At 46.3% G+C, this 26,053-nt stretch overlaps 2 protein-coding genes and 1 long non-coding RNA gene across 3 annotated transcripts in view; all 3 read right to left on the reverse strand.

Annotated features, from left to right (window-relative positions):
• Positions 1-8,532, reverse strand: part of LOC146080604 (glutamate decarboxylase 1-like) — a 124,486-nt gene extending 115,954 nt beyond the window's left edge. The window contains exon 1 of the mRNA XM_083188075.1: positions 8,400-8,532. The gene's annotated coding sequence lies outside the window, so the exon portion shown is untranslated. The remainder of the gene's footprint in view (positions 1-8,399) is intronic.
• The window catches only part of LOC146079551 (uncharacterized), a 438,622-nt gene that overhangs the window by 356,232 nt on the left and 56,337 nt on the right, over positions 1-26,053 (reverse strand). The gene's annotated exons all lie outside the window — the stretch shown is intronic.
• On the reverse strand, positions 6,345-9,058 carry MC4R (melanocortin 4 receptor). The gene has a single exon (XM_083188076.1). The coding sequence runs from the start codon at positions 8,679-8,681 to the stop codon at positions 7,677-7,679; it is 1,005 nt and encodes a 334-aa protein (XP_083044202.1). The 5' UTR covers positions 8,682-9,058; the 3' UTR covers positions 6,345-7,676.

Below are 26,053 nucleotides of genomic sequence, written 5' to 3' on the forward strand. Positions count from 1 at the left end.
CTGTGCTGTGTAGGAGGAAGCATGGACTGGAGGAGATCAGTAGAAGACAGGAAGAGAGTTGGGGGCGGGGCTACTGCAGAGCCCGGGCAGGAAGCTGAGCTGGGGGCCAGTTAGAAGGGGAACCTTACAGTTTCTAAGTCGGTGCTGCTGCTGCCCTTGCTTGGACAGGCTGAGTGTCAGCCCAGCTCTGACACACAGGGCCTTATTCTGCTTGGTGCAGGCCATTCCGAATTCTTTCCGAGGGCGCATTTTAGCCGTCTGCGCATGCGTAGGCAATGCTATACGCATGTGCAACGTATTGTCTCCGCATTCGTTCTCGCCAATACCGTCCAGAAATTTGCACCGAATTGGCTCAGGAAATATGGGCGTAATATGGGCGTCATGTGGGCGTACACAAGGGCGCAGTTTCAAAGTGGGCAAAACTGGGTGTAAATCTGGGCATACACGTGGGAGTGCAGGAACAGTGGTGGGCGTGCATTCGGACAGGACACCGACTGCAAGCGAACCAACACGCATGAAATATGCGGTGTCCATAAGCAAGTTTCAGTTTGCGGAGAGCACTTGTTCATGCGCTAGGCATTCGGTTTCGCCCAATTAGTACGCCCGCACCTGAAGCACTCTCAGCTGACCACAATACAATCCACTCCTCTACTCATTAGTGATTAATTACACTCTTTTCACAGGTTCAATTGGAACCACTAAGACAGGTAAAGGGGCAACAATGAAGTAATACCACTTAACATGATGTAAGGGTTACTCTAAAGTGCTAGTAATGTGTTTAAGTATCAATTAGGAATTAATTGATTACATTTAAAAATAATCCATTTATTATCAGGTTGCCTAACTGCATAAGTGTGTCATGTTGCAGATGCATGAGATCCGAATAGAGTAGTAAGGTTTGCGGAAATACACCGAATCGGTGTGTACGGCCAGCTTCCCCTCCGTTCGGACGATGTAAGACCGTGCAGAATCTTTGTGTTCCCACCGCACACGCACGTTTGGATGTAGTCCGAAGACACTCCCTCTTCTTAGTGAGTCCGTCCGAAAGGATGCGGACAACCTGTGGGCGTGTGTTCTTAGAATGTCTGCACGGCGTGGTGTTCGGTCATTTCCGAAAGAATTCGTAACGGACCAGAATAAGGCCCACAGAGCTGAGCACACAGCACAGGCTGAGACAGTCTCCGTCAACGCAGTGTGGTAAGGCTGCCTATGCGCGGCCATATCACAGCTTGGTAATAACTAGGGACCTATAGTGCTTCCGTAGCCCTGAAGATCCACAGTTACTAGCAGTCTGTGATACGGCCGCGCATTGGCAGCCTTTCTACACTGTGTACATACTAGCCCTGCATAGTGGATTATGCAGTCCGATCGCAGCCGCAGGTACAAAAATCGCTGGACCACCAGGGTACTACTTCCAAAATAGGTGGCCCACTGGCCTTGTACACTAGAAGGCAGAGTGGCCCGGGGGGCATATGGCACCCTGCCCCCCGGCCCAGCCTGCCCATGATTGTTACCAAAGGAGCTGATTTCAGAATCTCACAAGGAGTATTTGGGACTGCCTGTTATTTACGAGACGTCCACCCATTACATCTGTGGCGACCGGCTCGGTAAATATCAAAAAATCTCCAAAAACACCACCTACACCTCCCTATATACAGAACATTATGTATATAACAATATTATATACATTACATACTATATGTCCCCAAATTATGGCATTAAATGTACCTCAGATCCTTTTGCGTGCACGTTCCACATCATTCGAGGGTTGGCGACCATCGAATGATGTGGTTGTTCCCCCGCAGGCTGCAAATGGATGTTTATGTAAAACATCCATTCATAACCAGTGCATGCGAACACATGCTGCAAATGGGTGGCGGCCAGGCCACCATTCGCAAGGTGAACCAGAGTAATCCCCTAAATATATTAACCAGTGATTTTCAGATTATTATGATCTTTACATTGGATGTTCAAATCTGAAAATAATCTCTATAGCAGTGATTGACAGCAGTGGAAGAATTGTATGACATTCAAAATGGGTGCACAAAAGACTGATTGCCACCATACGATAGCAATTGCAGGTCCAATCTATTGCAGATACGCCAACATGTTGGAACATCTGCAATAGCAATTACGATAGATTGTTGATCACAATTGTCAATTGTGGAAGCCCATACTTCAGCAATGGTTTAGGACAATCATCACAAAATTGTCAAATTGTCCCAATCCATTATTGCTGTATGGCCAACTATAGATTGGAATTGCAATTGTTAATGTATGGTGACAATGATGGCCCATACACACTGGAAGATTACCTTTCCAATCTGGCTGTTTGGAATGAAAAACTGGACATGTTTTGGAAACAAGTTACAATCAACCATTTGCTCCCAAATACTGGAAAATGGACAAAAGCAGTCATCTGCATACATGGATTTAACTAATTCATCTGAATGACTATTTGTGTTTTCCATGTTTAGGAGCAAGTGGCTAATTGTCATTTGCTCGCAAACATTTCTAGATTTTCATTCCAACCAGACAGATTGGATAGATAATCTTCTAGTGTGTATGGGCCTACAGTCTTTTGTGCAACCGTTTTCAAAATCATACAAATCCTCTACTGCTGTGTAAATACTGCCTCACTCAGATGGCTTTATGAATAATTCTCCATTGGCAGGTTGCACTTCATGTTGATCAATACACATGTAGCAGGCATTCCTGGCCTTGGTCCTCGGGGGACACTGGCAGTGCAGGTCTTTGTGGTATCGGCCTTTGTCATAGATGGTTAAATCAGAGTAACTGAGGTACTGTTTGGGTCACCTGTCCTGGGGCATGGATGTTACAGAGGCCTGGGATGTTGGTGTGCTTTGGGGCAGGGCTGGATTAAGAGCATCATCAGCCTGAAGAATATAATATTTCAGGGCCTATTATGAGAAGTGGAGCAGGTGAGGCCAATGCCATTTAGGCATGTAGATCCCAAACATTTAAAGGAGGCATTGAAGCATATAGATGCTTCAATGCCTCCTTTAAATATATAAAAGTACAAAATATGCATAATTGTATATGGAAATGCGATTTGAATGCTTAATGGGCCTGTTTGTGATCGTCATGTTGCCATGATGATGGGTCTATTTTTATGTGGAGGCTTGGAGCTGCAGCTCCATCCACCCCATTGTTAATCTGGCCCTGCTGTTAAGGCCCCCATACATTAGGCCGACTTGTACTAAGGACAAGTCAGACCCAATTCTTCTGTGAGCCACCTGGCAGCTCCCTGGGAGGCTCACGTACGATTTGGCACTTGATGGCCATTTTATACATGTGATAAATTGCATGCGATTTATCACATGCAAAACTGGGGAGCTGCACTGGGAGGTGAGGAGCAGCGGGGCGGGCGGTGGGTGCTGAGCTGAAAATTGCATGTGCCTTCCATCCGATCCAATGCGCGGCCCTGTGTACATCGGACCAGATCAGGAGGTCAGACGGGCTGCAGCGGGTGGTGAGGAGCAGCAGGGCTGGTTGCGGGTGCTGAGCGCTAGCGTCTGTGCAGCAGGATGGGCAGCAGCGGGTATTAGAATTTCAAAATAACCTGTCAAATGACCGTTCGGTCTCTGATTGGCTGAGAGAGAGAGCACTCTCACCCAATAAGCGGCCTCCCTTCTGAGTGGGGGCCAGTCATTTGACAGGTTATATTAAAATTCTAATACCCACTGCTGCCCGTACTGCTATATACCCATTAGCCCTCATCACCCACCACCTGCCCTTCTGCTCCTCACCGCCCGCTGCAGCACCAGCACCTTACGCCCGGATGGAAGGTCAGACATGATGTTATGTGCAGTCCATCCGACCTCCTGATCCAGTCCGATGCGCACAGGACCACGCATTAGACCGGATCGGATGTCAAACACATGCGATATTGCACCGATTTCACCCGATTTATCGGCCCAAAGTGCTGAAATCGGGTAAAAGCATTCCAAAATTGCATAGTGTATGGGTACCTTTAGAGACAAGCCACATATCTTTTATGCAACTGTGTGTGCATAACTGTTTGGCAGGGGAAACACTGTATCAAAACATTCTTTTGCAGATACAGTCATCATTATATACAGTTGTGATTTAACCAAAGCCTGCCTTGCCAATGGTTGGTGACTCGCTCACAGGGGCCTGCGAATGGAAGTTACACAGTAACATCTATTCGCAGGGCAGGGGGACCATCAAAATATGTGGAAGGTGCACGCATATGTAAGGTCGCTCTGAGCAACCTTACATATGCGTACACGCTGGAGAGGAAATGGGCGGGCAGCTGACATCACCAGATGCATCACCCCACCCGCATCATGGCCTCATTAGCATAAGAACAACTAGCATTCTCATGGGAACCCCCATAAAACGCTGGACATTCCCATATGCATGCACCCGGCGAACAGTCTTTTTTCCATGGGTACACGCACCCTGCATCTGCACATGTGCAGAAATACGCATGTATACAGCGCAAATATAGGACCCTGTGCGAACGCAGACAATCTGCGAACACACCTGAATAAGGTCCACAGTATACAGGCATGCTATATAACATCTTGGTACTTGTTTCCTAGCATGGCCGCCTGTCGGGTCCCATCGCATACCGTAACTTATGGGATTTTCGGGCTTTAAAGACGTTTCCCGTACAATTAAAAAATCGGTCGCATCGCATGCCATTATAATGGCATGCGATGCGACGCGACCGACCCGATTTTTACATTGGACCCAATGTAAAAATGGTCCCTGACACCCAATTTTACATTGGACCCAATGTTAAATGCCCCCCAGACCCGATTTTTTATTGTATACCCACCCTGATGGTTAATTATTATGTCAAATGTCCCCCCCCCCCCCCCCCATTGTTAATGCAACTCCACGTTCAACATCAACCTAAAGCGCGGCGAGCGCAGTGAGCCCGCGAGGGGTGGCGGTGCGCATCCTCCGACCTTTTCATACCCCCACTATCCACGTCGGCGTGGAGTTTATTTTATATAGTGTGCAAGCCACAAAGCCCGAAGCGTGGCGAGTGCAGCGCACCCCGCGAGGGGACGCGCAATACGTGTGAAGTAATGCGCGTCCCCTCGCAGGGCTCGCTGCGCTCGCCATGCTTCGGGCTCGGTGGCTGGCTGCGTTCGCCACACTATATAAAAACAACTCCACGCCGACGTGGATAGTGGGGGTATAAAAAGGTCGGAGGACGCGTACCGCCGCCCCTTGCGGGCTCACTGCACTCGCCACGCTTCAGGTTGGCGTTGATCGTGGCGTGGTGTTAACAATGGGGGCATTTGACATAGTAATTACCCATCAGGGTGGGTATACAAATAAAAATCGGGTCTGTGGGGGCATTTAACATTGTAATCAGCCATGAGGGTGGCTGAACAATTAAAAATCGGGTCGATTTGGTCACATCGCATCACATGCGATTTGGTCGCATGCGATTTGGTCGCATGCGATGCGATAGACCCGATTTTTTCGACCCGATTTCAGACAATTGAAATCAGTGGCGCCGTGCTACGAAACAAGTACCTACGAAACAAGTACCAACATCTTATTCAGCAAACATTTCTTAGGCATCTAATTAGCATCCCGATGCGCGTAACATGCATTTAAAGGGGGAAAAATGGAAAAATGACAAGTACAGTATATGACCTATTTTGACATATCCAGGTATATTTCGCATTTTTAGGTTTAGGCAAACATACTGTGCAGGGCGTAAATCAGTGGATAAATAACAGAGTTGTACATGATAAGAATAAGAAAAAGTGTGACATGAAACAAATACAATAGGGGTTCTGGGGACAATAGAAAAGAGAAAATTAGATGTAAAAAAAAAGGAGCCCAACAGACTTTAAAAACTCCCAGTAAAATAGTCAGCATAAAACGTCTATTGTTACTAATGTTGGTACTTGTGAGTTATCTGGGCGTCCGATTTTTTGATTGTATGCCTTAAGTTAAGGCATACAATCAGATGCGATGCGATGCGATATCGCATCGCATCGCATCGCATGCGACCATCGGATGCGATGACCCGATTTTTCCATAGGAATCAATGTTAAAATGGACTGAGTCCATTTTAACATGGAATTCAATGGGAAAAAGGGGTCCTTTTCATACCCCTACTATCCAAGTGGGCATGGAGTTGGATATAAACCTGTGGCGAGCGTAGCGAGCCACCGAGCCCGAAGCGTGGCGAGCGAAGCGAGCCCCGCGAGGGGACGGTATTCCGTGTCCCCTCGCGGGGCTCGCTACGCTCGCCACGCTTCGGGCTCGGTGGCTCGCTACGCTCGCCACAGGTTTATATCCAACTCCATGCCCACTTGGATAGTAGGGGTATGAAAAGGACCCCTTTTTCCCATTGAATTCCATGTTAAAATGGACTCAGTCCATTTTAACATTGATTCCTATGGAAAAATCGGGTCATCGCATCGCATCGCATCCGATGGTCGCATGCGATGCGATGCGATGTCCCGATCCGACCCGATTTAAAAATCGGACGCCCGGATAACTCACAAGTACCCTAATGTTATATAGAAATATCTTGCAAGAACAAGCATACACGCACCCATATGTGTAGCCAGACACATCCTTTAAGCAGAGTGTGACATGCCCCCTCGTAGTTGCGCCAAGCGAAGCATCCTACTGTAATCTCCCTGATTCTAGTTTTCAAATGTAGACAAGTATGCTTTATGTCTGCACAAAAAAATGAAAGTTTACTACTAAAATACTGTTCTCCACCAAAGGGATGACCATCAACTATTCATGGGTAGCAAACATCGATGATTTGCAATTGATGATTAATTGTTCTCTAACATCAACAGCAGAAGTCCAGGCAAGAAGAACTGAGTTTAGCTCTGCCCCTGACATGTGCTGTAGATCACCACCCCCTTGCACAGCAGTCCACCACCCACTGAATCCTCCTCAGTCTGCTGCACTGATTGCCAATAATGGTGTCTGGCCATATAAACCACCATTACCATTAAACAGGTAGCTGGGGTCTTTAATGGAACCCATAATTGTTTCACCTTTAAGGATTCCTTTTTTTTTTTACTAGATACAGCAACTAGTAGGATTTATAGACAGCAAATATAATTTTACAGCATTTATTTATTTAATCTTGAGTAAATTTCCAAGATCATTTAACAATTTTGACATTACAAATGCAGATGAGTGACCAACAGTCGGATTTCGATGTTCGTTTATCTGACATCGGAATCCCGATAGTCAGAATCATGACTTACATGATCTATTTTCCCACTTGGGGGCCTAATACCCCCCATAGAGGGAGAATAGAATAGTTTGTGGGCGCAGTGCATGGGACTTGAATGCGCTCGCCCCCGGTCGGGATTCCAATGTCAGAGAAACGACCAGCGGAACATACTCACCTGTTCTAAACAATTTGTATCCATACTCATGTATACCCCGAACCCCCCCTAACCCTGCCCATCTCCCTGAAGTGGAGACGGACAGGGTCATGCCGCCCAGCTGCCGAGTGACTGGGACGTGCATGCGTGTGAGATGCACACGCGTCCCAGTCTGATGGGATCCCTCTCTGCCAGCGCTCGCCAGCAGGAATGGATGTGTCTGTATATGTCAGTATATTAACAGTACATAATAGCTTTTACATTTCAATCCCATTATAAATATCACTCCTCTGTTCCCAGTTAATAGTGGCCTGCAAGCTCACACAGTTTTCCCATGCAATGGCAACATATCATTTCTTTAAAGGTTTTTCGTAACTCCTGACTGCGCAGGGCGTAAATCAGTGGATCAATGACAGAGTTGCACATGATAAGAATGAGATAAACATTAAAGTGTGACATGAAACAAATACAATAGGGGTTCTGGGGACAAGAGATATAAAAAATGAGATGTAGAAAGAAAGGAGCCCAACAGACTACAAAAACTCCCAGTAAGATAGTCAGCGTGATGGCTCCTTTCATGTTTGCTCCTTGTCTGATTGTGCTGGTACCTGGCAGAACTGCAATCCTCTTCATGTGCAGCCTGGCAAGCATAAACATGTGCACATACAGGGACACCATCAGAGCGAGCATGGTGAACATAATACTGATAAGGCATATAATGACCACATTGCTGTCATAGTACACGATAAACAACACACCAGAGATTGAACAAGTAGTCCAAATACAAGTGATAATCATGACTGTTCTCCTCACTGTAATGATGTTGTGATACTGGAGAGCGTAAAAAATAGTGAAGTACCTGTCCACTGCAATAGACAGCAGACTGCACACAGAAGCAAGCAGGGAGCTGCAAATGATAGAATCCAGGATATTATCAATGCTCTCAATGAGATGTTGGGCATTTCTATCTGTGTGATTCAACAGAGTGATTACAACAGTTTCAAAGCCATTTGATACACTCACAAGCATGTCGGCCACTGCCAGGCTGCAGATAAAGAAATACATAGGCGAATGCAGGTTCTTGTTTCGTGATATTGCAACTACGACCAGAATATTTTCCAGCAAACTCACAATCCCCAGGATTACAAAAACTTCCGGAATCACAAACAATTGTTCGTAGCATCCTTTGGAGTGATGGTTCTTTTCCAGGCTCTCATTGGCTACGACATGCAAACCGTGGCTGTGATTTCGAAAGTGCATTAAATGCAGCTTATGGTGGTGATGATGATGATGTGTTAGATTCATCTTGCTATTCAGTCACAGTATAAAGGACTTGTATATGTGCCAGGGGATGCAAAACCATACAAATCCATTAGGTTACTTAAAGATTCATTTCTTTTTCCACATATAATATAAGGTCTATTATCCTATCCATCCTGGGATGTTTTCTCAGAAATACTCTTCTTCCTCTCCTGACTGTCCTGTGCAGAGATTGGCTCATCTGTCAGGGCAACTTGGCATGAACAGAAGGCACCAGTTACATAGCTTATGATTTTATATGAAGAGAAAAACAGAATGAAAAGACATGCTCCCACCTCAGATTTTCCCGGTAGCCAATGGCAATAAGCAGAAACATGTGTCAGAGTGCTAGTGATGCAGCCAGCAACAGAAGAACGCACAGCCATGAGCTGTAGTGTCTGCTGTAATAGAAAATAGAGGCACTAATACCAGAAGAAAACACAACCCTTATTTCTAAATGCACACCTCATGATAGGAATAAAAAATAAAACACATTTTTGATAAAAAAAAAGATTTCATATATTTTTCCTTTGTGTGTACATTTTTGTAGTGTGTGATTAAGAATTTTATTTTTTATATGTTTGTTTTGCAAGTGTTTATGGGGGTTATACACTGCAGTTGTGTGAATTCGCAAGCCGATCGATTATCGAATGACTGTGCATGCGATCATAGGCCAAACAGCTACAAAATCAGCGATCATTTTTATTGCAACATAGCTGACAGGAAGCTGGCGTTTGGGCCATACGTGCCTAGGTCCCGCAAATTGGGTCCCCCTCCCGGCCCCCCGGGAAGGTGGGTAAGTCTCCCGCATTTTGACCACAGCCCCTGCTCCCCCGACGGTATAAAATGCAGATTTTCACGGGTCCGCAGGAGGGGGCAGGGCTAAAATGACGCAAATCGTGTCATTTTAGCCCCTCCTCCCATCCACAGACCCACGGGTCTTGGTGACATCAGCCTCACCCCGCCCCCGAAACTTTGCCTCATCCCGCCCCCCATTCACCCCTCTCCGGGCTTCTACCGGAGAGGAGTTTTTAAAAGTCGGCAGCTATGGTTTGGGATGGTGACCGCCCGATTTCTGGGAGTGTCAGAATAAACACAGGCATGCCTAGGCAATTTCAGGAAGGGTATGGGACGTCTTCTCCGGCCTCAATCAGCCTGTCTCTGTAGTTGTGGAAGATTAAGAGTTACGCACACTTACACAGAAAATCAATTGCAGACTTTAACACTGTCTGGGCAGTGGCTATCTGATTGCAGTCGACTGCAAATTCACAAAGCAACAATCAGGTTTGAATCACGCCTTATATTATTAAACAGTATTGATACCTCTTGTTGTAATATCTTTTATTTGCCAAAGCTCACTTGACTTATGTGGGGTACACACCAGGATGACTCGCTCACGATGCACGATGTGAGCAAGTCGTCAGTGTTCCTTCCAAACTGCTCACGATGACGCGGGGGGCATGACCCGCTCACGATGTGCACCGTGAGCAAGTCCAATCCGATGGCGACCCGCACCCGGGAGTAAGGTTGTTTCCAGATCCTACCTGCTGCAGGTAGGATCTGAATAACGACCGACCCACGGGACCGTGGATCGGATTGGTATCGGTCCACACCAGGACAGAAAAGGGCCCAATCACCACACAATCTACATCCAATCGGTCAGAATTGGATCTAGATTGATGGGATTGGACCCTTGTCGTCCTGGTGTGTACCCAGCATTACAGTAGGCTATAATTCATTAAATAATAGAGTGAAATAATGATGTCTAATACAGTCACTGTTTAATTAGAATTATAATAATAATGACGACAACAATAATAATGATAATAATAATAATAATAATTGTAGTATAAAAAGCAAATGCCAGTATACAATAGCAATATAAACGGGTGGGGGAACTCGTACAGTCATACAGAAAGTTATTCTGAGGAAACACCGTGTTAGATTATGTGCAAAGGGTTATGGCGCGACTAGACAGTGAGGTGTTCATGAGTTCACGTGTCAACAGGTGAACCGCTTGAAAGAAGAAACTTTTCAGGCTTCTGGTGGACCTGGTGGGAATGGCCCTGTAGCGTCTGCCTGATCACAGCAGGTTAAACACGCAATGGCCAGGATGTAAGTGGTCCTTGTCTATCTTCGTTGCCCGCTTTTTTGCTCTGGACAGGTACAGGTCCTGGACAGAGGGAAGGTACGTCCCGATGATCTTCTCTGCAGTTCTGACTACCTTTTGGAGTCTGCATTTGTCAGAAAGTCCACAAACCAAGAACAGGTAGCTTGCCGGAGTAGTTTGAGGTGGAGGATGTTGGGGATGATTGTGTTGAAAGCTGAGCAAGTCAACAATCAGGACCCTTGCTTAGGTACCAGTAATATCCAGGTGCTGCAGAATGTAGTGCAGGCCCCGGTTGATTGTGTCCTTAATGCATCGATTCGATCAGTAAGCGAACTGGAGGGGGTCTAGCTGGTGGCTAGTCACAGCTTTCAGGTGGTTCAGTACCAGGCACTCGAATGTTTTTATGATCACAGACGTCAGAGCTATCGGCCGGTAGTCGTTCAGATTTGTAATACTGGATTTCTTAGGGACCGGAACAATAGTGGAGCTTTTGAGGCAGGAGCGAACCTTGTGTAGCTCCAGTGGTTTGTTGAAGATTCTGGTGAATATGGGGGTATGGGGGCAATTTAGTTACCAGAAGCTGGTAACTAAAACGTGCAGAATACCGTTAAACAATTATTATGATTGACCCTAACACTAATTTAACACTATCTTACCACTAATAACTAAGACACAGACACAACTGCATAGGTTAAAAGGTCCTAAATTATTTATTAAGTGGTATGACCCTAATTGTAAAGCGAAGAGAAGGCGCCATATTGACCAGCTCTAGTCAATGGGTGTTAACAATGGCGGCGACTAAGACACCCCAACTTATAACATGGCAACGATGAATGCCCCATTTAGCTAAAGGCATAAACCCGCTGTGAAGGACTCATCACCCCTTCTATGGCATGGCAAGGACACTCCAAAATTAAGTGCCCAATGTCCCTGTCCTTGCAAAGGGGGGAAATACTCCACAGTGACCATTTATACCTCAACATGACCGCTGGTCGAAAACACCTTCCCGCTGATTATAGAATTGAATCATAAAGCCAAATTAATAGAGCAGACAATTGGTGTGTTAGGGAATGCAAGGGTAAGGTAGAGGGAAGGTGGGCTTCCAGGACTCAAGAGAGATTTGATTTATTCAAATCTTCTAATATACCCTGAGCAAAGCTACTGCCCCTAAACTATTTAATTGGCTAAGTAAAACAAAACTCTTTGGCTAATGGGTAATCTGCCTAGCAACAGTATATTTTCATTAACCAATCACAAAATTCAAAGGTTCTTAAATAATATCATGCTTATGCAGCCCTCGCTTAATCTAAGGCGCCTATTAAATTATTATGATTGACCTTAACACTATCTTATCACAAAAAATAAAGTCACGGACACAACTGCATAAGTTAAAAGGTCCTACATTATTTATTAAGTGGTATTACCCTTTTTGTAAAGGGATGGCAAGGGAGGTGCCATAACGACCACCACTAGTCAATGGGTGTTAACAATGGTGGCGACTAAGATGCCTTAACTTATAACATGGCGGCAATGAATGCCCCATCTAGCTAAAGTCATAAACCGAGCTGTGAAGGTCTGAACACTCCTAAGGTGTTCCAAAACTGGTGGGTAAACAGTGTTTTTAGGTCAGTGCAAGCAGCGCAACATCAAATTTTATCTAAACTCACATACTGTAGGCCTTAAAATCGGCAGATTTCCAGCGCCCCATTTCCTGGATGGCAGATGCAGTAAGCCCGCTCACAGCAGCGCAGGTGGCAGCTCCAATACGGAATGAATGTGTACCATAATCGGCAGCCTGAAGCCCTAAAGAAACTAATTAATGTTTAAACAGAGCTGTAAATTGAAGGTGCATTAAAGGCAGCGCATTTACATGCAATAAAAACTGAGTGCATGCAGCAGGCCTATGAGGCAAATAGGCACTCCCTCTTCGGAAGTCTTCGGAAGCCTGAGCTTTCAAAGACACCCAACATTACTTGACCAACTGCTCGGACTTGGAATGGCGCATTTTGCACAATTGCAGCCTGTCCTGGAATACCATGTCCTCAAACAATACACCGGTTTTGGCAGACTTCTTATTAGATGCTACTAGCTCGATAATGAAAAAGGCGCAAGAAAAAGCATCTTGAAAATAGGCATGGTTAAAACCCATTTTCAGCTACCATTCTCAGATCTGGTCATGTTGTCCTCTGACTGCAGCAGGGTATGGAAGGAGATGTCGGCCATGGCCTACCATGTTTGTTGTAAGCCCACGCGAATGCCAGCAAACAGTCGTCGACTGACTTACTACTGCTCTCTATACCCGTCTGAAAGGTCACCCAGTCCTGCCATGTTGCTGAACAGGCCCTAAGAGTCGAAAGGGCGGGGAATTCAGGGCTAACTTTGTCATGCCTGTTCTACAATCTACCATACAGAAAGTGAGACACAGGGGTGCAGATTCCAGGGCTAACTCGCAAAACTTTGAGAAATTGAAAGCATCAGCAATACCGTTATCAACCCCAGGGACATGTTGAAATGAAATGAATATTATAATGTACACAGTGCAACACAAGGTGATGAAGCAAATGCAATGCTTGTAAGGAAGACGTTCGCTGATTGTTAACCTCCTGCACAACCCCCAAGTTTTCACACCAAAATATTATGGTCTGGTTAGACAGCCTGGTGGACCACAACTCAATAGCCGTAACAATCTAAAAAAAATTCAAGCAGCAAATTAGCTGTAAAACTGCATGTGACCCGCGACAGAGACCAGGGAGCAGCGCACCACTCGCTCTGTAAGAACGAAACCTGAAGACCCCGCAGCATCAGTAAACAGCTGGAGTCAGGAATTGGGGCCGGCTGAGAAGGCCACAACAACTCATGGTTAAATTGAACCAGGAAAGTGGACCAAATCTCAAGATCGTCACAAATATCCCAGGACAATTGACAATTGACCCCCACTGTGGCTCTTTCAAAATTACAGCAGAAAACCCTGCCAATGGGGATGACCATTCAAGCAAAATTAAAGGAGCCCAGCAGGGACTGCACCTGGCTAAGCCTGACTCTTTTTTTATGCAAACAGTCGCCTATTAACCCCATTAGCTTACTGACCTTATCTGCTGGTAAATGACAGCAACCAGCAGACGTGTACATTTATATGCCCAGGTACAAAAGAACGTATGTAGGGCCCCCAGTTTTGTCTGTGACCACTAAAACCCCTAAAGCCTGGAACAGCCCATTGGCCGAAAAAGAAAATTTGCACACAGAGGGCTGTCTCCTGGTCCCACAAAAAGGAAGTCATCCAAATAGTGTGCCTCACGATGGCAACTGGTGTGCAACTGGATACACCAATGGAGAAAAGTGCTAAACCTCTCAAAATAGGAACAGGAGACAGTCTAACTGAAAACCAGTAAAACAGAATGAATCTGGGTGAAGCAGCAAAAAGGCGGAAAGCAGACTCAATGTCCAGCTTCGCCATGAGCTATGAGCTTCGCCATAGCTTCTCCTGAAGCTATGAACCAGACCTAAGACTTCGTCAACAATTGCTAATGAACACTGCAGTACTCATCAGGAGCCAATGGTACTGTAGTTCTGAGGTGATCTGGGAACCAGTGGTAGCTTGGAATTGGACTGGGAACTGATGGTAGCATGGAATCGGCCTGGTAACTGATAGTAACTTGGAATCGGCCTGGAAGCTGATGATAGCTTGGAATCAGCCTCGGAACAGATGGTAGCTGCATCCTGTGCAGAGAATACCTTGGCTGAGCATAGAAGACTTCTGGGGCACACTGGAGATGGAATTGCAGCAGAAGTAGTAGCAGATTCGGAGGTATCTGGAAGTTGGAAACAATCCTGGAGCATTGGAAGCTGACACTGGAATAAATCACAAAAGCAGACAATTGTTCAAGCCGCTGGAGGATTGTGGGAGGCCTGCTTATATTCCCAAGGTGGTTGCTGATTGGCTGCTGGCCACAGCAGCAATTTGAACAGAACCAGGAAATGTCTATAACTGGTTCTACCTGAGTCAGCTGACTACAGGTGTCATGACAGCGTCCATGTCCCTCTTGAACTGCGCTGAACACCGGGTGACAAATAGGAAACATGAGGAAACAACACAGGGACATCATGCCAGACAGTGTTGGCTGCCTCTCTGCATCGCAAAATATACCATCACGACGGTAAGTGACACGCACGAGCAGCACGATCACTGCGATTCCTGACACTACGTAGTGGTAAACAGATACCTTTAATCTCAATGTATCTTTCCCTACTAAAACAATTGGTTCTCCATTTCAAGTGCCTTCATCATCTCATTGATTGGAAGGGATGCATTGTCTTAAAATATCTCAAGAGTTTCCTTACACGTTTACCTGCAAGCCCAAAAAGGGTCCTGAGGCCACTGGTAAAGGGGGGATGCTGTCGCGATCTGGTGTCTGAGAAACACCTACTTACCATTTAAATGTTTCTCTATGCTGGAACAGTTCCAGTGATGAATGGAACAGTAATCATGTCGCAGATGTCTCAGTGTCCTGCCAGCGCCATCTGCGGGTAGCTATCGGTACTCACTTTGTCACCATGGCACATACACTGACACTGCCGACGGTCCTTCCTGACAGTGCTCCATAATGCACTCAGCCTTTGTCATACATGCCTGTATGATGAGTTTCCCTCCAGTTCCCAGTTTGGGCATAGCCATCTTGGATTTATTCACATGTTACTCATAAGCCAATCCTGTTGGTGCAATTCCAACATTATTCTGTTATCTGTAGTGTCTTCTGGTTCTAGCCCAGTACTTCTACCTTCAGTTCCAGCCGATTCCTTGATTCCCTACTCCATATCCATTCCGCGGTTATGCCTTCGGGCTCCGAACTCTCACTTCATATTGTGGGGGTTCATCTCTATGTGGACTAAGTTTCTTAAATAATCAAGCTTACACTTCGTTGAAGCACCAGACCAGAGTCACCCTTCTGATGGGGGGCACAAAATTTAGTTATGCCACTGACCCAGGACCATCTTAACTTACTTGTAAAACACCAATGCCAAGGCTTCTAGTTTGATAATGAGAAAGTGCAAGCTTTAAGGACTCAGGTAGCATTTACCCACCCATATTTCTTACAATAAAGATGCAGGTGAAATCATACCTCCCAACTTCTGTCCGGAGGAAATAGGGACACTCGCGCGGTGAAGCCGCGCGAGTGCCCGAAAAGGGGGCGTATGCAAATGAGGGCTCGGCTTATGCTAATTAGCCGTGACCTCATTTTCATACGAGAATAGACGCTGTGCGCATGCGCACAGCGTCTATTCTACTAGATTGGGGGGTCTCCCAACTGCCACCCCCCGCAGCGGGACAATGCCTGCCGCGGGTGGGACAGCGGGACAGGACCCGAAAATCGGGACTGTCCCTCTAAAATCGTGACAGTTGGGAGGTATGTGAAATACTGGCTCTGATAAGGGAAATACCACAGATATTACCACAAATGAGAAACTGTCAGGGAGGCATAATTTTACTAATATGTATCATCATACTATAAATATGTTGCCCAATTTGTCACTCAATATAAAAAAAAATCGCTACAGGAAAGATACAATTATTTCTAGCTAATGTGTTTATTGAAATAAATATTATTATTTGTCTAACAAATTGTACCGTTGCACAATCAAGCTGTCAAAAGTATAAAAGAATGAACTCTAGACAGAACATTTCACTGAATGGCTGAGACAGAACAATCTTAAAGATTTGCAGTTGTTTCAAGCATTGAAGACAATTATATTAGATGTTTGGATGTAAACTGTGGCATGAGTTTAATATAATCAATAGCTTGATAATGCAATACACTGCCATTAGCAAGCACAAGGACAAAACAGTATGTTGGATTTTTTAAGAGTAATTCAATTGGTCTCGAAATAAAACTTTGTATAATGCTGAAAATTAAACTATACGGTCCTGGAATTTAACTCTATGCTAGTTGGAAAAATAAAAACCATTTACTCAAGGAATTGTCAGTTCTATGTTCTAGTTAGTCATGTTAGTATTGACTCTGCTTAAATAATATAATTAATTGTGTGTGTGTGTGCACTGTATGTATGTATGTATGTATGTATGTATGTGTATAGACAGAGAGAGAGAGGGAGAGAGTTTTTTCCCATATGACTGGAGTATGATAAAGTAGGGCTTTCTTTCCCCTATTACACATACCTTGACATGCTCCCCTTCATCAGTGCAAAACAAGTGGCATGTCATGATTTAGTTCATTTAAATGCACTATCCTAATTTTTATGAGCTCTCCCTGGCTTGCTTTCCAATAGACACTTGTGCTGTATTCACATAGCATGCATCCGGGAATCTGGAAGGTGCTTTCCGCAGCCATCCAGACCATACTTGGCTACTTTTGAAAACTAGATTCAGGGAGATTATAGTAGGTAGTAGAATTTTGCACAGGCCCCATTAAGGGGGCGTGTCATGATCCAACCAAAGGGCGTGGCTAGTTCCATATATGGGGCCTTATTCTGGTTCGGTCGGTGAAACGTACGTGCAGTCCGTTTCACCATACGTTTCCCGTATGTGGACGGTGAGCGAAAGTCCGCCCACAGAACAGCCGCATACGGACGGTCACAAACACCGACAATGGGGAGTGGCGTACACTTGAGCATACGCCACCGTATACAGACGTGTCTCCTCTTAGACACCGTTAACTGGCGTACAACAGAGCGTACGCCACCGTATACGGATGGGTCTCGTCCGTTTTCACACCGACATCTTCCATATATCTAAGCGTACACCACAGTGCACGGACGGGTTTCGCCTTTTTTCAATGGAAAACTCAGCGTGTCTCACCGATCGTGAGCGTACGTCCGTGCACGGTGGCATACCCTTCACATATATGGCACTGCAAATCTTGCCTTTCAACTATAATTAAGCCAATTAATTAATTATTCTAACTGTTATTCAATAAATGTTTTATATTAACTCAATTGTCTACCTTAATAAACACCCTAATAAAACAACATTTTAACCCTCATTACAGGTATATTTATTATGTTCTAATGTTGCATTTTAATCACTATCTATGTGTCCCCACATTGGTTTTACTTTTAAATAAAGTTATGTTGGTGTTACAGTGAAAAAGTTGACACATGTCGACTTCTGTGAATTGAGAGTATTGCTTTTTAAAGTATACAAAAACACTTACTGAATGGGTGTAGATGGTTATAAAATAACTACCTTGACATATATAAGTAGGTCTTAGAATGAATCTTACCTAAAATTAAAACAACCTTTACATGTAGAGAAGTGTGGAAAGATATGCTTCCAATGTGTTTGAGGGCTGTGTGTGGCTTGCAGGTAGTGAAATCATGGTTTTCACTTAATAGGCTGCAGCATTGCTTATTACATTCAGGTGTAGTAATCAGCGTTAATTAGCAGACCCAGGCGTCCGCTCTCATACGGTATCTCTAGGGGTGGTCTGGAGCTATCTTTGGCGTCCGCCTGTTTTTGGCCCAAAATGCTCGGTGCGTTCGCCGATCGAGTGGTTGTAGCACCGTACATTTTTGGTGCACACCCCCGTGTACGCCCATGTTTACGCCTAGTTTTCCTCATTATTCCGGCCGCTCCCCTAAAAACGCCCCCACAATGACCGCACTCTTGCGGACAGGTTTTTTCGCACAGAGAGACTTGTCCGTGAGCGGTGTGAGGTCGCCGCATCTGCGCATTGCAAAAGCTACGCATGTGCAGATGAAAAAAAAACCCGATCCGCCCGTATACGGTCCTACCGTACCGAGCGGAATAAGGCCCATGGAGAGATTGTGGAAAGAGATTGTGAACGTGGCACCTAGAAGCGTGGGTGCGTACTGCTACATCTGATAGGAATCATGTAAAATGACTTATATCCAAATGTAGATGAGCCCCAAAGCTGTTAGTAAGAGACATTGTACTTGGTCAAGTGCTGGGAAATGGTGCTGATGATTCAGTGTAAATGTATCTATCTCTCATTCCTTTTTTCCCCAAAATGTAACGGTGTAATGTGGGCTAGGTGAAATGAGGGAAATTGTTAGACTAATGAGGGAGATTGCTGCTGTTTCAGGGAGTCTCCTGCAGAATGCAGGAGGGTAGGCAACTATGATGTAACAGTGTAATGTCGGCTAGGTGACATGAGGGAGATTGCTAGACTAATGATGGAGAGAGGGATATTGCTGCTATTTAAGGGAGTCTCTTGCAGAATGCAGGAGGGGAGGTAACTATGGTGTAACAGTGTAATGTGGGCTAGGTGAAATTAGGGAAATTGCTAGACTAATGAGGGAGAGAGGGAGATAGTTGCTATTTCAGGGAGTCTCCTACAGAATACAGGAGGGGAGGTAACTATGATCCAGCCTCCTCCATTCTGCTGCAGTTCTGCACACCTCCTCACTGCCAGTGACCTCTGGTATCAGTGCTTCAAAGCTTCTGGAATTTCTGCCTTGCTTATAGGTGGGAGGCCTGCTACTACCAAACCAGCTTTCCCTCCAGTTCTCAGTATGGGCGCAGCCATCTTGAATCAGGTAACATGACTTCCCACAGTCAATCTTATTACCAGACTCTACCATCACTGACACATGATGTGGAACACAGCCTATCAGCTGTGAACTGTTACTATAAGGATACTGGGAGGACTGCCCCAATCTGCCAGTGCAATGATGTCTCCAGTGTGGCTGCATCGCTAGATCTGCAAGATCTGCTTATGTGAATATCCTGCATTCTAAAGCATTGTGCAGTTTACCATCTTGCTGCACAGCCTGACTCCCTCCAGGGGTTCTTCTCACCTCATCCTTTGGTCCCAGCCAATTCTCTACAGTACCGCTGCCTCTCCTGGTTATTGTTACCTGTCCGGTCCCCATTGATACTATCAATGCCATCGAATCCTATTGTTCTCCTGGTTATCGCTACCATTGAACCTTATTGCTCGCACAGTTATTGTCACCTGTTCAGTCACGATCTATACCATCAATATCATCGAACTCCAGTGCCTTCACTGTTTACTACATCTGATTATCGGATTATCTGCCCATTGCTACAGTGCCATTTCATCTTACCAGTCACCACTCAGAGGATATTCATCGATATACATCACCATCGATGCATCACATCGGATCCTAACTAAGGGAACTTACCTGCAGTGCTTCATAGCCTTATTACTACCTCACCATCGATGGGCACAATCGGACAATCTTGCTAACCAGCTACCAGCTGGTTTCAAGAACTCTACCGATTCCAGTCCATCTCTAAATACTATTTTGTCTCCAGCCGATTCCAAGAACTCTACCGATTCCATTCTGGCATCAATTGCAATTTAATTTCTAGCTGATTCCAAGAACTCAGTATTGTTTCAATATTTGTTGAATCAGTCTCTGTACTTATCTTCAATACATTACCATTATATTTTACTTACTTTCTGGACTCCGTCTTCTCAGCCAGGCTTTCAGGCCCTAGGCACCACCTCACTCCCTGAGGTTTAGCCACATATGTGGTTGCAGGTTATCAAACCCCAGCTTCCACTATGCTCCAGCTGCTAAGCATGCCAAAGCCTCAGGTGTGACATAGCACTGCAAACTTAGAGAACATAAATAAGCTAACCTCAATGGTAAAACTGTCCTGGCTTCTAGAGAGCCAACTTCTGGTATTGACATTTGCCTCATCAGCAGAAGTGATATCATCTGACCCAACAAGCGAATGCATGAGCACTGTAAACAAACACAATTACCATGGAAACCTCGTTAAACTTGTCAACTATAGATCTTCTGTTAGTCTTCATCATATATATATATATATATATATTAAAATAATGAGACTAGCTGATGGTAGCAGATGGTAGAGAACTGCAGGAGTAAATCTGGCAGCAGAACCAGGAACAGCAGAATACAAGTACTGTAGTTGGTAAATGGAAGCAGTCTAGAGAACTCTCTGGAATAAACACAGGAAGTAGCAATTGTGCAAGGCACTTGGGAGGTCTGCTTAAATCCCCTGAGTGTCTGATGATTGGCTGCTGACTGCAGCAGTAATTAGAGCAGAACCAGGAGAAATTACCTGGTTTTGCCGGGCAGCCAAAGCGGCACACGGTTGGCCCACTACTCACCCATCCACATTAACCAACAGCTGCCAGTGTGTTCAGTGCACTCTTGGCAGCAGTAGCCATGCAGCGGGGGAGCACGCAAGACGGAGGGGTTGGGGGGCCAGGACTTGGTGTTGTGAGGCGGCAGTATCAAATGGGAGGCCGGCACCATCATCTTGGTTATTGGCAAAAGGGTGTTTTGGCCAGCTAGTGGGTTTTCCTCCCTTTCTGCTCTGACAGCCAATGGCAGCCACCCTCTGGCTATAAAAGGGATCTGCCTAGGCTGCTCAGTGTGAGTACAAAAAGTCTTCTGAGCTGTGCACTTTCTGAGACCTCTGGCAGTTTGGCCTGTTGCTTGACCCTGCTCAGCCTGCCATCAGCCTCTATCTTCGGTAGTCCCAGTCTGCATCTCAGCACTCCTGACCTCTCTTGCCTGTCACATCTGGTTAAGCTAAGCCACTGTTCCCAACAGATTCCAATACAGGACTCTTTTTGTCTTCGCCACCTCCTCCACATCTTCCAAGTTCTTTAGTCCGGATCCAATATCCTTGCATTCCTCCACATCTTCCAATTTCTTCATTCTGGATCCAATATCCACGCCATTCCTCCACATTTTCTAAGATCTTTATTCCGGATCAAAATACCCATGCCACCTACCACGTCTTCCAGTTCTTCATGCAAAGTTCCACGCCAAAGTCCAACTTCTTCCAGTCATTTTATCCACCTTGCATTCATCATAGTCACCCGCAATAAAGACCTTCTCCTTCTTAGTCAGCTGGATCTGCATGCAAAGACATATTAACACTCCCCTCTTGAACTTTCAGTTAATTCTCAAAGACTTTATTTGGGACTAATTTATTTGTTTTTCCTTTATGATAAAGTCAGTAATTAAACCTTCCGACTTCAAACCAGCAACTACTGGTCCTAATGTGATTCCTGAACCTCACACAAATCAAAACTCACTCCTGTGATCACACCTAGACTCACTAGGACCATAGGTGCCGATTTATGTTTTTGCTGGTGGTGTCATGGACGGCCGCGGCGGCACACGGCGGGTCCGATACTCACCCCTCTGTGCCCACCGCCGCCTGTCCGTTCTGGGGCTCCGGAGCGGGCATCCTGCTGGGTCCGGGTCTGCTGGGAAGTGTGGCTTACAGGGGCGGTTCCCTGAGAGTGCTGGGGGAGTTCAGACTGGGGCGGCGCCGGGAGGTCGGCGCCGCCATCTTGGTTGTGGGCAAAATGCAGATTGGACGCCAGGTTAAAGGTTTCCTACCTCTCTGCCCTAATTAACCAATGACACTATGTATTTAGGGGATCTGTCTTGGTGAACTGGTGTCAGTGCAAAGGTTTCCTAGCCTTGTGCAGTTGGAGACTCCTGGCTTACTCCTGTCTTCTGCAGCCTACTCTTCAGTCCTCCCTGTTATCTGACTCCAGGAACCCTGACCTCTTGCTGCCTTCCAGCGCATCACCCGTGGATCTCATGGAGATTACCCGTGGGGGCTCCTGACTACCCAGGATCCCGCCAGCCTGTTGCACCATCTTCTGGGATATACAGTTCTTCAAGGTTATCCAGTCACAGTCTTCTCCATATCTTCTGGCTCCATCATCCATCTCTTCCTGTGTCTTTGTCCAGGATTTCTTCTACCAGCATCATCTTTTGTCTTCTGCCATTACCATCTCATCATCAACCCTTTCTTCCAGTACGTTGGCTCTCCCTCAGTATTATCGGCTCTTTCGTGAGTGATACAAGAATTATTGTATTTATTATTTTCAAAGACTTTTGCTCAAAGACAGTATTTAGGACTTTTCTTTACGTATCTTATGTCAAAGACATTATTTGAATAAGAAGATCTGATTTCCTTTATGAAATTCCTGCAGACTCTTACTCCTCCCCAGCCAGCAGCACCTGCTTCTCCAGCCGCATCTACAACAGCCCCTCCTGTCGCCGCCTTGGCCAGGCCTTCGCCCGTGGGCACGTCGAGTCATCTCCACCTGCCCACACCTAACAAGTTTGATGGGTCACCAAAGGCCTGCAGAGGATTCCTTAACCAGTGCGACATCCACTTCACCCTCCAACTTCCCCACATCCAAGTCGCAAGTTGCCTACATTGTTTCCCTCCTGACAGGACCAGCCCTAGATTGGGTTTCACCTTTGTGGGAGAGATCAGATCCACTAATATCCGACTACCCAGGATTCATCTCCACCTTTCGCCGAATCTTTGACGAGCCCGGTAGGGTATCTTCAGCGGCATCCGAAATCCTGAGGGTGCGACAGGGTAACCATCCCGTAAGTCAGTATGTGATACAGTTTCAGACTCTGGCCTCCGAGCTAAGCTGGAATGAGGAGGCACTCCTATCAGCCTTCTGGAACGGTCTGTCGGGTCGACTGAAGGACGAGCTCACTACCCGTGATACTCCTACCACCTTGGATGAGCTGATATCCCTCTGCAATAAGGTGGATCTACGTCTCCAAGAACGGCAGATGGAGAGAAACCGATCAGTCCGCCTCAGATTTCGTCCCTCCTCCAATGCACCACCACCAAAACCAACTTTGTCTACTGGTCTTCCTCCAGAGGAACCCATGCAAGTAAATCAAGCGAAAAATATAGGGGAGTGGCTTCATGGGAAAGGGGCGTGGTCACAAAATAATACTGATTTATATTACGCAGCACAGTTGTCTCCAATATTCAAATTATGGCAACAGTGCCAAATACATAAATGCTCACACAGTGCAGGTACAAAAATGTCCCCCACATGTGCCAAATTCATAAATGCCCCCACAGTGGCAAATACATAAATGCCCCCACAGTGCCAAATACATAAATGCCCCCACAGTGCCAGTGACAAGGGAGGGGAATGCAGTGGGACACGGGTGGGCCGCTGCTGAGCGGGTGGGTGCTCATCAATTTCCGTGGGTGCTCGGGCCCTCAAGCACCCACAGAATCGGCACCTATGATGGGACTTGTGGATTGGTGATAAATGGTCAGCTGATCTGAGGTGTCATGGCAGCGCCCATGTCCAGTAGTGTTTTTAAACAACGCTGGGCGACATGCTACCATGTGGGGAACAGACACAGGGACATCTTGCCAAACTACTCCAGCAGCCACTCTGCAGCACAGTGCACTCTAGCGAGTTGGCAAGTGGCGTGCACGGACAGTGCAATTACTGTGAATACAGTGATTCCTGGCAGTTTTAATTGGATTCTGAAAGAAAAGTTGGGCTTTTTAAGAGGGGGGGAGGGAGTGGATATATTACATTTGGTGAGGGGAGGGAATTGTTTGCCAGTGATGCCACATAGAAAAAGATTTCATTAGTCCAGTCTGGAAATGACCAGTGAGGTTGCGGTTAATAAAATAAAAATAAGGTGTTTTTTTTTTACTGCAAGGGCTGTTAAATGTGCTGTAGACCAGGCAGGGGTAAGCCAAGAGTGCTGTATAATTCATGGGGTGTTTCTAAGTCTGCCATATAATTCCAGGTGTGCTGCTCTTTTTTATAATTAAAAGAATACATATTTTTATTTTTACTGCAGGAATTTGTCTGCCGTATAATTCCATGCCTGCCGCAATGTGTGCCGTATCAGTCCAGGGGTGCCGCCATCTGTGCCGTATAATTCCATGTGTGCTGTATCAGGTCAGGGATGCTTGCATGTGTGACTGTATTAGTCCAGGGGTGATGCTGTGTGCCATATCAGTCCAGGGGTGACGCCATCTGTGCCGTATAATTCCATGTGTGCTGTATCAGGTCAGGGATGCTCGCATGTGTGACGCATAATTCCTGGGGTGAGCCAAGTGTGTCATATAATTCATGGGTTGCTGAAAAGTCTGCTTAATAATTCATGGGGTGCTGCTAAGTGTGCCATCACAGTCCAGGGGTGATGCTAAGTGTGCATTATCAGTCCAGGGGTTAGCCAGGTGTGCTGTATAATTTATGGGGTGCTGCTAAGTCTGCAGTATCAATCCAGGGGTGCTGCCATTTTTTTATTAAAAGAATAACTATTTTTACTGCAGGAGTGTCACTATGGCCCTTATTCTGATCGGTGCGGTCCGATCAGAATATGCGGCCAGGACCGTGCAGGCGAATCCCCGCCTTCCATATGGATCGCCACCTCCGTCCGAACGCGGATATGTGGCGGTCCGCATGAAAGTGGACGGGGATACGCCTCCTCCATCTTGGGAGCAGCCCCTGCATTCGATGGTCGCCGAACATCGAATGCAGGGCCGCACGCTCCACCAGGTCCCGCCACCCAAGACCACACGGACACTTGTCCGTGTGAAATCATGTATGGGGGCGGGCAGCTGACATCCGGCGATGTCAGATGCCCGCCCCCTACACACGCGTCACGGCTTCATTACCATGCATACGCCCCGCGTTTGCATGGGAACGCCCATGAAACGCGGGGCGTATGCATAGGGTAATGAGGCTAAGTAGCCCCTCACGCCCCTCTACGCCCCCTGTGCAGCGTGTAAAGAATACGTGCGGCGAAATCGCCTGCACATGCGCAGAGTGACCTCTGCACATGCGCAGACGATAACCATCGGCGGGACGACCGCATGCGGAGAAATCCGCACCGATCAGAATAAGGCCCTATGTGTGCCGTATAATTCCATGTGTGCTGTGTCAGTCCAGGGGTTCTGCCATCTGTGTCGTATAATACCATGTGTGCCATCATGTGTGCTGTATCAGGTCAGGGGTGCCACCATCTGTGCCGTATAATTCCTGGGGTAAGCCAAGTCTGACGTATAATTCATGGGGTGCTGCCAAGTGTGCTGTATTAGTCCAGAGGTGATGCTAAGTGTGCAGTATCAGTCCAGGAGTGATGCTAAGTGTGCCATATTAGTCCAGGGGTGAGCCAAGTCTGCCAAATAATTCCTGGGGTGAGCCAAGTCTGCCGTATAATTCATGGGGTGCTGCCAAGTGTGCTGTATTAGTCCAGGGGTGATGCTAAGTGTGCCGTATTAGTCCAGGGGTGAGCCAAGTCTGCCAAATAATTCCTGGGGTGAGCCAAGACTGCCGTATAATTCATGGGGTGCTGCCAAGTGTGCTGTATTAGTCCAGTGGTGATGCTAAGTGTGCCATATCAGTCCAGGGGTGATGCTAAGTGTGCCGTATCAGTCCAGGGGTGATGCTAAGTGTGCCGTATCAGTCCAGGGGTGATGCTAAGTGTGCCGTATTAGTCTAGTGTTTGAGCCGCCAACTTGTGTCGCTTATCA

Source organism: Crinia signifera, chromosome 5 (genome assembly GCF_055691185.1).
Source record: "Crinia signifera chromosome 5, ASM5569118v1, whole genome shotgun sequence".
NCBI lineage: Eukaryota > Metazoa > Chordata > Amphibia > Anura > Myobatrachidae > Crinia > Crinia signifera.

Coding starts and splice junctions, on each gene's coding strand:
- MC4R (XM_083188076.1), bottom strand. CDS start 8,681: ATGAATCTAACACATCATCATCATCACCACCATAAGCTGCATTTAATG.